The sequence below is a fragment of the Peromyscus californicus genome, unplaced genomic scaffold, assembly GCF_007827085.1.
Source record: "Peromyscus californicus insignis strain IS unplaced genomic scaffold, ASM782708v3 Scaffold_19__1_contigs__length_69161282, whole genome shotgun sequence".
Taxonomy (NCBI): domain Eukaryota; kingdom Metazoa; phylum Chordata; class Mammalia; order Rodentia; family Cricetidae; genus Peromyscus; species Peromyscus californicus.
In genome coordinates this window covers 12,950,546-12,966,603 of record NW_026294491.1, presented here as the reverse complement: position 1 = coordinate 12,966,603, position 16,058 = coordinate 12,950,546, and the positions used below count along the sequence as shown (strand labels likewise).

At 37.6% G+C, this 16,058-nt stretch overlaps 1 protein-coding gene across 11 annotated transcripts in view; it reads left to right on the top strand.

Moving 5' to 3' along the window:
- Pcdh15 (protocadherin related 15) overlaps positions 1–16,058 on the top strand; it is a 1,435,070-nt gene that overhangs the window by 1,244,040 nt on the left and 174,972 nt on the right. For all 11 annotated transcript variants that reach the window (XR_008219809.1, XR_008219808.1, XM_052744717.1 and 8 more), the window contains 3 exons: positions 1,777–2,082; positions 4,644–4,868; positions 14,111–14,227. Coding sequence is in view for 9 of the 11 variants with exons in the window: in XM_052744717.1 (XP_052600677.1) it covers positions 1,777–2,082; positions 4,644–4,868; positions 14,111–14,227 (648 nt within the window). In the remaining 2 variants the exon portion in view is untranslated. The remainder of the gene's footprint in view (positions 1–1,776; positions 2,083–4,643; positions 4,869–14,110; positions 14,228–16,058) is intronic.

Genomic DNA, 16,058 nt, shown 5'->3' with positions numbered 1-16,058 from the left:
CAGCTAACCTGCCAACAGTTTCTGGAACCATCTAGGCAAAGTTAGAGCTTCAAAGAAAATGTTTCTACATAACACTTTAGTTCTCTGGCTATGCTGGGTTTTTTTTCCTCCTGACCTTCCTGTAATTCTTCTTCTATTTTGCTCTCAGGGTTCACCTCTCCAGGGCATCTGTATTTTTATCAAGGGACAGACAAATCTAGCTGAAGTGCCAGGCATATAAAATTGAAGACTAGAGATATAAACATAATGTTCACATATTGTTCTTAGCTTTTTACATTTCATTTATTTATTTATTATTATGCCTTTATTTATTCACTTATTTATTTATGTATTTATGTATTTAGTGTGTGTGTGTGTGTGTGTGTGTGTGTATGTGTGGGTGGGTGTGTGTGTGTGTGTATCTGTGTGCTCACACATCCCACAGTGTGTGTAGAGATCGGAGGGAGTTCTTCTACCCTATATGTCCCAAGGCTTGAACTCAGGCCATCAGCAAGTGCCATCTCACTCCTAACCCGATGTCCACATCTCAACTTGAGTTTTTCAAACTGAGCAATATGTGTGTGACGTTAAAATGCACTGCCTTAAATAAATAAACAAACAAACAAACAAATAAATAAATAAATAAATAAATAAATAAATAAATAAATAAATAAATAAAAATGCACTGTCTTGCATTCCAGACCCCACAAAGTGATCACTGACTATGAAAACCAAAATGAAGTCCTGTCCCCTTTCTTTCTTTAGTAGTGGTTTGGAACATCATTATATAGTATTTCACATCTTCTTAGATAGATTCAAGAGTTTATGAAAAACAATAGAATCATTTGATATAAAATGTACAGTTTCTGGTGGTGTGAGATTATAAGTTACAAAAAAACAAATGAATTTTAAATAAGAATACTCCTATCAGCATTCTATCAGAAATAGAGCCACCAAAAGCTTTTTCATTCTTGATGCAAAATGACTTTTTTGCCTAAAATTTTCAGCAAATATAGATTCAGGTAGCACCAACAATTCTCAGCTATTATTTGAGATCCATAGACTAATATTAAATAGTAGCCCCATCTTCTGATTTGACAATTAATGAACTTTTATTACCATTCAGTTTGGGAATATGTTTAATTTCAAACCTCACTTCTGTATATTCACAGAGCATTCATTAGCTTCATTAGCATTTATTAAAGAGTTTTGCATATGAGATATTGTGCTAAATTCTAGGAGCCCCAAGGTATTTAATTCTTGTGTAACTTTACATGAGACATTAATTTCTCTAAGCCATATGGTCTCATTTGCAAAATGGGACCAATGATATTTACTCATTAAAATCATCACAAGGATTAAATGAAGTAAATATACATCATGCCCAAACATATGTAAATATGAAAATGACTATATGAATTTCTTAAACAAAAACAACCATCAAATCATAAACTGTTAGTAAATTATCTTAAATTAATTCAACCCAAGCACTATTTTTGACATTCAAAATCTACTATAGCAATAAAACTACATGAAACTTTCCATTTTTATAATATTCATTTTCTCTGACATAATATATTGCTGTTTCTAATGATATCAGCTTATGTTCATTTCCACTGAGTATATAATTAAATCATGGCTTATTTCTTTTCATGATTTTGACTGCAAATTGTACCTTTATTATCTTTCTGAATTTTCCCTTTAGAGGAAAAAGAATATTTGGTTAGAAAATATGGCACAGTTTATCAGCAGTGTGCCAGAAGCTGTAATGTTGAGCCCTCTGTTTCTTCCATCTAGGCAACAGACCCAGATGCTGGGATAAACGGCCAAGTGCACTACAGTCTGGGGAACTTCAACAACCTCTTCCGCATCACGTCCAATGGGAGCATTTACACAGCCGTGAAGCTGAACAGGGAAGTCAGGGACCACTATGAACTGGTTGTCGTGGCAACGGATGGAGCCGTGCACCCACGGCATTCAACTCTGACACTGTACATCAAGGTGTTGGACATTGACGATAACAGTCCTGTTTTTACCAATTCAACGTACACAGTTGTTGTTGAGGAGAATCTGCCAGCCGGGACCACCTTCCTTCAAATAGAGGTGTGTGGATAAGCATTCATTCCAGGGAATCTGTATTATAAGATTAGCTGTGAGGATAAGACATTGAAGTTTAACTACAAACATAGGATGAGCTCAGAATAACTTAGATTCAGATAAGCCATGGATAAAGCTTATTATGCCTCAAACATTTCATATTGTGTTTTATGTGAAAACACATCCTCTGGGAGAACCTACAAAATTAAAAGGAGAAAGTTCGCAAACATAAGAAATATAATACATTTTATGTGTTTTGGCATGTATAAAAATAATGCTAGATGGTTTTGTCACATTGACTACATGAAGAAAAATCTGATTTTCTTCAAAAAAATTGATATTAAATTTTAAAAATGTTTTTCACATCTACCAAAGGGGTCACACAAATATCAAATAGACATTAGTATACACACATGAATGTACACAAACACATATATATGCATGTGTTCAGATATATGTATATATAACATGTATACATTCATGTATACATATACACATGTGAACTAATATAATTTCCCCATATACTTTATGCATACATATAAAATACTGTTTATTCTGTAGTAATTTTTTCACTCACTTTTACAACGTTATCATCTTCTTAAATGAATTTCCATGTGCAAATCTGTTTGCTCAACTGTAATCTTAGAACCTCATGACATTTTAAGACAATAGCTCAGGTTAACCCATAAATCTCTTTTTTTTTTTGTACTAGCCCATTTAACTCTTATACAGGGGGTCTGTGAAACATATGACAAAAGACAAAAAACTGCTTATATTTCATCTTCAAAGCACAGCTTGAATTTTTCTATGAAGACTTTCTTGATATACCTGAACAAATACTTAGGTTACAGACATTAATGATCAAATAATGATGTGTGCTAACAGGAGAGAATCATCTCTCCATTTGTTCATCCATCTACCTCTTCAACATTCATGCATCATAAGCACCCAAATGTCTTCTGCTATATTTTTAATATTTTTTTTATTTTTTGATATTATAATTATCAGTTCCCCTTCCTTTTCCTCCTTCTTATCATCCCCAAGACTCTCCCTTGCTCTTTTTCAAATTCATGTCCTCTTTTCTCATTAATTGTTGTTACATACATATACATGTATGAGTGTATATACATTTTTGGTGATGCAGAAGTGATCGAGATGGATTTACAGCCTCCATGGAATTCTTAGTCACCTTTAGACAGTTCTCAACATTGGTAGTCAGAAGCAAGTTCCTAGAAATCTGAGCTATAACTTCTGTTCAACCTTGGGTGGTTCTTTTCAATAGAAAAAGCTACTTTGCAACCGTGGGCTCAGAAGCAAGTCGGTTACCAGATAAAGAGAGAAACAGAAAAGATTATTCAAGGCCGTGTGAAAATAAAACACTCAAAATGTCAAGGGAGAGGCTAATTGATGTTCAAGGTTCTAAGGAGCCAGAAGGCATTGTGTTCTGTCACTGCGTTCAGAGGATTAGATTGCTGTCATTTGAATGTTGAACGTCCCTCGAGGCCCATATTTCTCAAGGCTTGATCTTCTGCCTGCACAATTATTAGGGGTTGGGACACAGGTAGCATGCCCTTGAAGAAGATATTGAGTCTCCTGCCCCTTCCTGTTTCTCTCCACTTCCTGGGTTTTAGGACACAGACAAGGCTTCTCTGGTCCTTGTTTACCACCTGATGTCCTGGCCTCCCATATGTCCACACAGGGCTATGTGATCAGGAGCTGAAACCCCACTTTATAAGTTTCTCAGTAAAGGAATTTTGTGACAATGCCAGAAAGGTGACTAATAGTGTTGGTCAGAGAGAGAGTGGAAACAGGAGAATTTTCAACAGGAGAATGACATGAAATCTGTGCTTTGACTGGTTCCCTCTACCGTGATATCATCAGCAGATAAGAGGAGAACACGACTGACAGAGGTACTCACTCAACAGACCCAAGGTTCTGCAGTTCTACTCTTGCCAATCTGTGACCTCTACCAAGGTGCTCTTTCCACTCTGTCCACTGAGTGGAATGGCCCTTTTACCTCCACAGAAAACCATCTTTTCAGCGGGGCTGCAATTCAGAACACCTTTGGATAAAACACTATCTTTCCCTGTCTATTTGGATATTTATGCCTCGTTCTCTTTCAGGGTATGATGTAGAGAGCAAGATTTATATATCAGTTCATTTTATTCTCTTTACTTCACCTTCTGCATAAGGAGTGCCAAGCAGATACTAGCAGAGGCAGGAAAGTGCAAGAGAGTGGCCTTTGTGGATGAATACATTACCCCATACTTCCAAGGCATCCCTCAGAGAAGGAACTGTTTCCATATTTACTTAGAAGACTTTAGAACCTGTTTATGTAAATCACTCCACAAGTATTTTTAATTCAAAAAGTATTTTATGTTCATGAGCTTATACTCTTCCTTTCTCCTTCTCTCCATTTTCCATTTCCTGAAAAATGAGTTACATGTCTTCTTCTTATCATGAAACCCACGCTGTTCCAGGCAGTGATGCATTTCCATCAGCCAGCCCTCACTCACTCTTGTGGGAAACCCTCTGATGTAACCATTCTTCTCTCCAACTTGTCATAGGCCAAGGATGTTGATCTTGGAGCAAATGTGTCGTATCGGATCAGAAGCCCTGAAGTGAAGCACCTTTTTGCACTGCATCCATTTACTGGAGAACTGTCCCTTTTGAGGAGTTTGGATTATGAGGCCTTTCCTGACCAGGAAGCAAGCATCACCTTCTTGGTGGAGGCCTTTGATATTTATGGGACAATGCCACCTGGTATAGCAACAGTCACAGTAATTGTGAAGGTAAGGAACCTGGAATGACTGCCCTCCTGACTCTATATGCCACATCTGTTTCTTCAACTCACAGTGTATTTTTGGGGAAAAAAAGTCATAGGAACTCAATGGTATAAACCAATGATAAAGATTTATTAATATGAAGTACTTAGGAAGACTTGCAAAATAACCCTACAACAAGGATTTTAAAGAGGTATTAAATAAATCTTTGAAGACTGGCTGTGAGTCTTCCATATGCTGTGACTGGTCAAACCAGATCTTCATTTTGATACAGTATGGCCCACAGTCCACAGCAAAGTGGATATTCAGGAAGAAGAGAAAGAGAGGGGGAGAGAGGAGAGAGAGACAGAGTATAGATGAATAAGAGTTCTCAGAATGAACTAGTTCATTTTGTCATTTCAAGACTCTAAGATAAAAAGGGCTGAAGAGACAGGTGGGTTAATTGTTCAATTCTGCATTAATCTTCCATTTCTCTGACACCGGGGACTTGGCTTACCTCTCTGGTGGCTGTGAACTTGTCATGACTGCCAGGTATAGTGGTCAACACAACTATGGTCCTAGCAAATAGGAGTGTAGGGGGTCAGAAGAAGTCCAATTGGGACTAACAATATCAAATCAATTGGAACACAGTCTGCTTTGATTATATTCTTGGAAAAAGTTGGTAGAACGAAACTGGGGCCAATCATTTCACTTAAACAAAACACAGAATCAAAATAGGTTTTTAATTAATCACCCTGCTCCCTATCTAGACTCCAGCCTCCTCGGTAATTCTTCCTTGTCCCATGCTGCTCTTTATTGTAACACAAGGTTTCACGAGGCCTCACAACAGCATCTTTGAGGGATCCATTCACTGTGGTTCATTCCTTCTTCAGCATTTAAAGGATGTTGGACTAATTCTGTGCCTCAGTCCTTCATTTTATTCAAAGAAGTCAAGTATCCTAGTGGATAAATCTGCCTGACCCACGTCATTTCTTATTTATCATACATTTGGAACAAGACTTCTTTAATGTTTAATTACATACATGTTCAATATCAGTTCTTAATTCTCTTCTAACTTATATAAGCATACTAAAATTTCAGACAATATTTCTAATGCAGGTGGTTGCTTTATCTTTCGGGTAACTCTAGGTGAGATGTGCAAATTGAAACTTTAAAACTCTCTCAGACACTATTGAAACCAACAACTGGAGTACAGGTCACGTTTCTCCACAAATGCAGCTTCCCCAAGCTTGCAAAGTTTCAACTGTTTGTCTGCTTCTAGCAGTGTGGCAAGCTGTTCTGCTGATAACATAATTGCACAGTATTTGAGGAAGAGACATTTGTTCCCCGAACACTCACCACAAGGAAAGCATCTTAAAGACCCTCTTTTTGAAAAGTATGAACAGAGCCATGGTTTCTTTTGTAAAAAAGAAGAAAAAGATGAAATGGTAAAGTATTTAGTGTTGAGCTCATCTAATATTTTAAACCTTGGCAACTGGGTAAATAAACAAATACTTGGAAGAACGTATGTCTGCATAATGAAAAAAATAGAAGTTTACCACAAATTCCTGTAAAAGACTTTTCCAGTGTCAAGTTCCAATGGTCTAAAACAAAAATCATATAAACAATCTATATTTTGTTGTAGATTTAGAGGGCACTGATAAACAAACTGTTATTGTATAAAAACATAATAAATCACATACTATGGGGAAATACCTAATATCAAAAAAAGGTCTAAACAATGTAAATGATAAGATCCAATATGATGCCTTGCCTCCCAAACTAAGTTATAATACAAACCAGTTCTTGAAATCTAAGATATGATATAATTGCAGAACTAGAAAGGGTACCAATCAGAAAGGCTGAGCTTGTTCATAGGTGAATGACACCTTCAAGGGACGAGTGAGGTCAGATGACGTCAGAGTGGCAGGGTTCCTTCATTGATTATAATCCTATCAGAATGGCTCCAGAAGAGTGAGTAGATGGGGGAATTCTGTGAAGAGAAGTGATTGAGTTCACCCTAGCTGTGCTTGCCTGTCCCAGAGTGCCTGTGTGGGACAGGAAGGGCTGGACAGAGGCTCAAGAATAAAACGTTGCACACAGAGGATCAGGTTGTGGCAAACAGTGGGTCCTAGAAGGACCTCATGTTTTATTCTTTCAAGGGACTCTCCTCCAGAACAAAATGTTGCTATGCAACAGAATATAAACTAGATGTTAGCTCCTCTAGAAAGAACCAATATACAGGACCCCAGCAACGCTGACAAAGCCACAACACCGAGTAGGGTCCTGGCTTTGACTGGGACATGGTACCCAAGGCTTAAGGAAGTGGCCTGGGCACAAGAGTTGGAAACTCTACACATTCCAAGACTAGGGACAGCTGTCATCTTCCTGTCTAAATGGAGGCATTTGAACAAAAAAAGATTACTGTAGGAAACTAGCTATTGGAATGATTGCTACTCTTCCAATTTACTGGATACATGGAGCTGGAAAGATTATTCTGTGATTAAGAACATTTTTTTTGCTCTTCCAGAGGACCTGGGTTTAATTCCCAATCCACAGGGCATCTCATACCACACCTGTAACTCCAGTTTCAGGAGATCTGATGGTTCTTGCATCTGCAGGCATCAGACATTCAAGTAGTGCACAGACAGACATGCAGGCAAAACACCTGTATAAAATAAAATTTCAAAATTAAAAGAGACACTGAGCTCTTCCATAGGGTTATTTATCTTGACTAAATAGAAATAATGGCTTTGTACAGTGGCCTTCAAATATCTCCGCTCTTCTCTTTTGCTGGTTAGCATCTTATTAATGTGTTCCTTCTAATGCATTGGCCACCAAATTTCAGAAGCTGAACACCTGGGGAGACATGATTACGGCTGATACAGAGAAATATTTGGGATCTCTTCATATCCTACCAGTTTAGAATGTGAGGGCTAAAATGTAACCTGTTTCCTCTAGTGTAGACTAATTTCTAAACAGTCTTATTAAATAAGAAACTCAGAGCCAAATACAGAGGTAATAGCCAAAGAGATCAGAGAAATAGTGAATAGCCACTAACTAGCCTTATCTTACCACCAAGCCATAGCTTCCCAAGAGAACCTCTTCCTGTCTAACCTGCACCTTTATTGCCTTGCTGTTCTGCCTTCTCATTGGCCCTAAGCCCAACCACATCACTTCCTCGTCACTGCCTGTCTAGACAGACCTCCAGGTCTCTATGATTGGTATTGGAAATAAAGGTGTGTGTCACCATGCTTGACTGTGTCCTTGACCACACAGAGACTCTGCCTGCCATTTGATCAGATAAGGGCCTGTGCTACCACCACCTGACTTCTGTTTATGGCTGACTATTTGACCTCTGACCTCCAGGCAAACTTTATTTATTAACATACAAATAAATCACATTTCAGCACAAATAAAATATCACCACACTCTAGACTAGAGGAAGCCAATAAAAACCTACACAGAGATTGAATTTGTCCCCAGAACTGTAACAATTACATGGGTGTCTTAGAATTACATCAGTAAAGCATGATGGCTTCTGGAAGTCCTAAGTGTCTTATTCATGTATATAATACAGCCCTTTAACCTTCACTGATTAGCTCTTACACCCCTAATTGAAAAAATGTCTTGTCACAGTTTACAAGCTGTAGCCCCCTTCCAGGGGGAGCGAAGGAAGCTGCTAAGATCTCATTCTTACTAAGCCCTGTCACCAGTTACCATAGGTTCTGTTGTCCCAGCTACATCCTGTCCTCAGCTGCTGTCCCTGCCCTGAGGAGCTACGTGCTAAGCACTGTATGGTGCTTGTCATGTTAGGTATCTTAGTACATCCTTAGAAAGTTTTGATTAAAGTTATTCGGTTTTCCAAACAATGGTAATTTACATCTTCGATATCTCAGACTTGTCTCTTGGGAATCTGTTATAGTGTACTAATTCTTGGAGATAGTACACTCGTGCACACGCGCACGTGCACACATACACACACACACACACACACACACACACACACACACACACACACACACACGTACCATAGACAAATCACTTTGGGAAACGCTAGATTACATAAAAGCAAATGCAATTTCTATACAGCAAGACTTCGTATAATGCTACTATAGACTGTGAATCTCAAAAAATAAAATGATATTTTTTGATACTGATAAAGAATATTTGGTCCTGTTTGTGAAGCTTCTTCTGGAACTAATGTTCCCAAGAATGATATTTGAGGAAACTGTCTTGGGTTTTAGAGAAAACAACTATTTGGATGGTTGAATATTGAATGGGTTGTTGTATTTTTAATGTAGATATAACTTCTACCCCTTTTCTGTCTTATCCATAACAAAAATTTTCATAAAAAACTTTAAAACTATGCAATGCAAAATCTGTAAGTTCTCAAGACAAAGGAGTTATATTGAATACTTGGAGGATTGTTTAAAACTAGTTTCAGAAAGAGATACTTTAAATGTTATCTGAGGGTTTTCTTTGTTTTTGTTTTGTTTTTAATGAAAATTCTATTCCGGTCTACTTCCCTAAAATGTTCTGGTGAGTTTTGTGGTACCCTTTGTTGTTGCCTCCAGCTATCAAGATAATGGTTTAGGGTCTGTCTGACTCATCAGATTTCAGTTGTGCCTTTAGTGAGCAATTTAAGGTCTCCAAACTTCAGGTCTTTATATTTAAATCATAATAATGAGTGTACGCCTGTAATATCATGGTTGGAGCTTTAACGTCCCTCAGAAGTTCTTCAGTGGGCAGTGCAGCAGCATTGGGGACGGAGATCTCGCTGATTGGCTCACCAGAGCTCTAACCTCATAAAGGGATTAATTAACCTATTGATAGATCATGGAGGACAGGGCTAAGGGAGGGTCTTTGATATTAAAGGTGCTCTTTCTCTTTGCTTTCTGGCCACCAGGAAGTATGAAACTTTGGTCTACAATGCTCTTCAAACATGAAACTGTAACTCAAAAAAAAATCATTCATTTTTAAAATTAATTTTCTCAGATATTTTGCCTCAGCAAGAAGTTTACAAACTCGGAAATTCTCATTCTCTCTCTCTCCCTCTCCCTCTCCCTCTCCCTCTCTCTAACAAATCTAGGTATCTTAACTAGGGTTACTATTGCTGTGATGAAGCATCATGACTAAAAACAAGTTGAGTAAGAAAGGATTTATTCAGCTTACACTTCCACATCGCAGTCTACTATCAAAGGAAGTCAGGACAGGAACTTGCAAACAGCAGCTGATGCAGAGGGCATGGAGGAGGAGTGCTGGTTACTGGCTTGTTCAGTCCACAAGACTGGCTATCTCAGCTGGTCTTCAATACATGCTGGAATCCCCCTCCCCGCCTCAAAAAAAAAAAAAAAACAAGCAAATAGTGTGACCCAGATTAAGCCAAAATCCCTCACAGGTATACCCTCCAAAAAGAGAACAGAAGAGAGATCGACCCTACAGGAAACAACAGTGTGGCAGCTCAGACATGGAGTCGGGTAGCCAGGAGCAGACTTAATTGGCACAGATAGTAGAACCAACTGTACTTGACTGAGAAGAGGTGGAGGAGGGCATGGTGGCCAGACAGTGGCACAGGACAGTGCCACACACAATGGCGGAAGCATGAAGTCTGTTCCATCCGCTGTTACCCACCACTGTGTCTTCTTGGGGGCCATCAGAGCTGAAGGAGATTTAGACCATAATTGATTCATATTTCTGAAATCATCACATTTGTGTCATCTCTTTATACTTAGTTTTTGTGTTTTCTTTTTCAACTTGTTATTCATTTATAAACTGGCCAGCTAGCTAATAGCATCCTGGAATGATGTTCAAATTATTCTCCAAATCTACTCTTTGGTCTGAAAAAAAGAAAAACAAAAACGGTTTGCATGATTATTTAAGACCTTAATTTTGAAAATGAATGCATGATACTCATGTTTTCTTCCAGCTAGATAACAATATCTTGAGGTCAAGTTTTATTTGCAGGATGCATGGATTTAAATTACAAGCTTTACTGGTTTAAAAAAAAAAAAAAAAAAAAAAAAAAAAAAAAAACCACCATAGTGAGAGATCCCTGATGTTGTTTTAGTTGAAAACCATGGTAATATTTAGAATGCTCTATTGAAACACAAAAACTAATTTTTGTTCAGATCAACAAATATAACCACAGGAAGCAAACTATAATGGATTTTAATGATAAAATTAACTATAGGGCAGAGGAAGAAATCTTTCCTCTTGCCAACACTGCCCTCTAGTGGGGAAGTTGAGCTTTTAAATTTACAGCATAATAGAACACAAAAGCAGAGTTAGTTATGTGCAGTTTTTCTTTGATGTCCCTGAAGCATAAAAATAATGAACTATTGATTATGCATGTTGGCATTGCATTTCAATAAACTGCCTCATCTGAAACAGCGCATTGTGGGAGAATGATGGGCAATCTGCCCCATATCTCAGCCACAATAGAGATTATAAGATGAAAACATGTACAGTAGGCCATCAAAAGAAATACTGCTACATTATAACTATATTGATTTATTCTTCATGCTGTCAATGGCAAGCAAAAATAATGAGAATGATAAGCAATCTTGTAATGGCCTTCTGTTATTATAGCCTTAGGTGTGTGTGTAATCGGTTTATGAGGACAGATATCCAAACTCCCATGGTGAACTCATAAACGTGAATGTAGTAAATACCTTCCCAGCAGAAAAGAATAAAAGGCCTTTTCTCTCAATACCACCCAAGAACTGAATAAGTGCAACTAGAAGAATACACCCTTATATCCTATCCCAAAGAGGGAATTTTTACAAAACTTTGTGTTTCCTTGGGCCAGAGGGGCATGGATAGCTACAGAAGAAAATACACAGGGGCACATTGAGTTTTTCAAGCTTTGGAAAGTCATGCGGTTAAAAGTGTGATGTTGGATTTTCCTTTTAAAACCTCTAGAAGTTACAGTTTAGGGGTACAAATTGGATTCCCATCTTTAGTTATAAGATATACTCACTAAATTAACCACTACTCTTGAAAAAGCAGTGAACAGTGTGTATGCAAATGGACAGTGTGTATGCAATGTTTCCTCCATTTTCCTTTCCTGGATCCCAAGATGTGTCTCTTTACATCACCCCTTATGGAGAGCCAGCACTTCTAAGTGCATTTGCTAGTTCAGATTCTATACTCCATAACTTACAAAGAAAGCCTTCTTTTTATAGAAAAGGTTGTGAGCATTATGTGTCTGAGGAAATGGTACCTTTTATTTTTCAATTTTGCTGACTGAGGACTGTTTCTATCTCATATCTCATACCTTTGGGTTATTCTTATCCAGCCTACCATACTGTACGTATGAAAGGAAACTTGCCTCATTTCTCAGACATAACCACCCTGACCATTCTGCAAAAAAAAAGAAGTTTATAATTGGTTAATTAGTACATTTTGGATTAGCATTGGGTAGAGAAGATGTCTCTGAACACATATGAAAGAATGTCTAATGTAGTTTTGCCATATTAATTTAAGAGCAAATGAGAAAAGGTGCCTTGAAGAGTAAAAATAGCTAATTAACAACATGTGCACAATGCCTAAATGTGTTTGACCTGAAGCACTCCCAAACAGTGCAGAAGTTGATGCTTAATCAAACATTAAGGCAATCACTGTAGTAAACATTATTTAGTCAGAAATAAATATCACACAGTTCTCCCTAAATGATAAGATGGTTAAGAAAAATCTTCTTCCTCTCAGGAGACTTGATTTATTGTTTTTGGCTCTAACAAATAAATAGATCAGTTTGGACAAAGTCAGTAACTGTCTGGACCATCACTTTTATGTGTCAAAAGGAAGTTAGGAGAGGTTTCTTACAGGAATATTGTTATCTGGAGTCACAGAGTATCCAATAGTATAATATCCAGTGCTTAGTTATCATGGACATAACTTAGTAATTATCTACTTAATAACTGAAAGTAGGCCTTAACCAACAGAGTGAAAAGAAAATCAGATGCATATAAATTGCTTTGAAATTTTCCCTTAAGTAAATTAATGCTGTTTTCTATCTGTAAGCATATGTAATTCCAAATACCATCACTGTAGTGTGCTTCAGGGAAGATTCCTCCTTACTATTTTATATTCATAAAAATGAACATCAAATCAGAGGGCATTTCAAAGCTTGGTCATACAGTCATATTAAGTATGCAAGATATTCAAAACAAGTAACAACACATCATCTTATCCCATTTCCTGGACTGAAAAGTTTTATGTTGTTGTTGTTGTTTTTGAGACATGGTTTCATCTGTGTAGCCCTAGCAGCTCTGGAACTTGCTCTGTAGACCAGGCTAGCCTAGAACTTAGAGATCTGCCTGCCTCTGCTTCCCATGGATTAAAGGCATGCCAAATTCAGAATGTAACATTTTAAGAAATCACATTGGGAGCTAGGTGGCTGGGTAGCTTGTTTGGTAAAGTTCTTGACCTGCAGGTATGAGGACCTGAGTTTGAGGCCCAGAATCTACATTTAAAAAAAAAAAAGAAGAAAGAAGAGAGATGGGGGAGAAAGGGGAGAGGGTGGGAGAGATAGGAAGGAAGGAAGGAAGGAAGGAAGGAAGGAAGGAAGGAAGGAAGGAAGGAAGGAAGGGAAGAAAGAAAGAAAGAAAGAAAGAAAGAAAGAAAGAAAGAAAGAAAGAAAGAAAGAAAGAAAGAAAGAAAGAAAGAAAGAAAGAAAGAAAGAAAGAAAGAAAAAGAAAAAGAAAACAAACCATGGGAGCATTGCTTATATAACTGCAGAGGCAGAGACAGACAGATCTCTGGGACTCACAGACCAGTCAGTCTGGCCTACTGGTGTGTTCCAGGCATGTGAGAGACCACATATCAAATCAAGAGGTGTAAACATCCACAGAATGCCACCTGGAGTTGTACTTGAGCCTTCAAATGTACATGGGAACACGTGCATGCTCCCTCCACACACACATGCTGAACTGGCACACATGGACACGTAAACATTCACACCATAAAAGAAATTTTCTTCATGTTTTTAAAGGTTAGAATTTGCATCATACCTTTAGGGATATTCTGGAGCAAATTCCAAGCATCACTTCAGCCTTGAAAGTGTGTGATATTCTGAGGGTGGCCGTCAGCTGACATCATAGACATTGACATAGGGACCTGGCTTCTCTGGGTTGTCAGTTGGGATATAAATAGATATGGGAGGGTACAGCTGGCCATGGCAAGTAGGTTGCATGATGTAAAGAGCTGAATCGACCTAACCATTTCCCCAGTCTTGACTACAGCACTAAATTCTCATCTCCATTTTACAGGACATGAATGATTACCCTCCAGTATTTAGCAAACGCATCTACAAGGGGATGGTGGCTCCAGATGCTGTCAAGGGGACACCAATCACCACTGTTTATGCTGAAGATGCAGACCCTCCTGTAAGTAGAGACACTGGCCAGTGCTCTGAGTTAAGTGAGAAAGTGCCCAGTCCCTAGGAAAGCAATGAGGTCTTGAGGGCCTCTCCCTCCTCTCAGGAATCCTTATTTAATACCCACATGGCTACCTTGACCACTGATGAAGTAAGACAGCCGAGGATATGCTTTTTACTGAGATTTCAAAGTTTTTACTATTTGTCAGTCTATGTTATATTAATGATAAACATATGCAGAACTGTTTGCATTTGGAAACATTCACCATCATGCAGAGTCTTTAAGTTCAATTTTGTACAGAAAAGTTTCCACATTCATGCTTTTTCTGTTTTATTCATGCATGACCATTTTATAAGAAAACACCACATATAGCATAAGACTGCATTTTTATAAACAGAAATCTCATTTTGGGGGGGGTTTTTGAGACAGGGTTTCTCTGTGTAGTTTCGGTGCCTGTCCTAGATCTCACGCTGTAGACCAGGCTGGCCTTGAACTCACAGAAATCCGACTGGCTCTGCCTCCCAAGTGCCGAGATTAAAGACGTGCCCCACCACGAAATCTCAATATTTTTTTTCCAATATATTTAGAAGAGTTTTCTTTAACTATGTAGAGCATTTACCTATTTCAAAACATCCCAAATTGCCAATCAAGGCAGAAGGCTTTCAACTAATACATTATTATAACAGAAGTGGGGAAATTTTTCCTTAATGTTGTTAAATTATTACATTTGATACAACTTAAAAGTAATAGCTCCAGTATAAAATGCTCTGTATAAAACCTATGGTGCTTTCCACTGTTTTTTTTTTTCTGAACAGAATATTAAAGATTTATATTTTTACTTTGAGTGAACTCATGCTACTAATGGATTCTGGAAAACACAAATAAATGTATTAAGCTATAATTGAAAAGTCAGGGGGAAAATTAAAGTCTTGAATCATGTAAGCAAGTTAAAAAATATTTTTAGTGCTAATATCCATAGTATTCCTAAAGCAATTTTTATTTAATGAAAAGTCAATGACAGTCATAAAATTTGTCAGTTCCAACAGTGACAAGCTATCTGAAGTTTATTGTGACTGTAACATCTGAAAAAAAAAAAAAAAAAGAATACATTGGCTTTGGAAGCAACAGTCTTTAGTTCAGGAGCACCTTCCCGGGGATACTAAAACATTTTTGTAACTTGTAAGTTAGCTTTCCTAAAAGTCTCTGACTTAAACCTTTAAAGTTCTTTGAAAAATTGTTCCAGGTCCACATTTTTGTGGAAGAAACTTTTAATTTGCAGTCTCCGTTCTTTAGTGATGGTTGAAATATCTGATAATTGATAATGATGTTGATGATGATGATGACATGATGATGATAATTGATGATGATGATAATTGATGATGGTGATAATTGATGATGGTAGGGCGATGATGATGATGATGATAGCTTCTCAGCAAGTAAAAACTTGATTCAGATCATCCCATTGGCTGAGCATGTTGGCTTCAGTGGCTACATTTAGGTGCAAATTTCTGTTTCAGTTTCTACTCTTGAAATATAGCAATGTTTCACAATAGCTATTATTTGGAGTTTGTCTTTTTAACTATTTCTACAGATTTGTTCCCTTGAATTAAGATGCCTGTAGTTGGGCTACATCCATGACAGTGCAAATAGTCACCCAAACCCAAGGAATTTTTCGGAAGACAAGTGCTGTGTGCATAATTGTAAAATATTATAATTTTGTTCCTATACTTTGATGTCAGTCTCATAAAATCATGTGTTTTTCAGATATGCTTCCCTGATGCTTTCTTCCCTCTTAATGTTACAGACATTTACCAATAGATAGTGATTTTAATTTCCTATC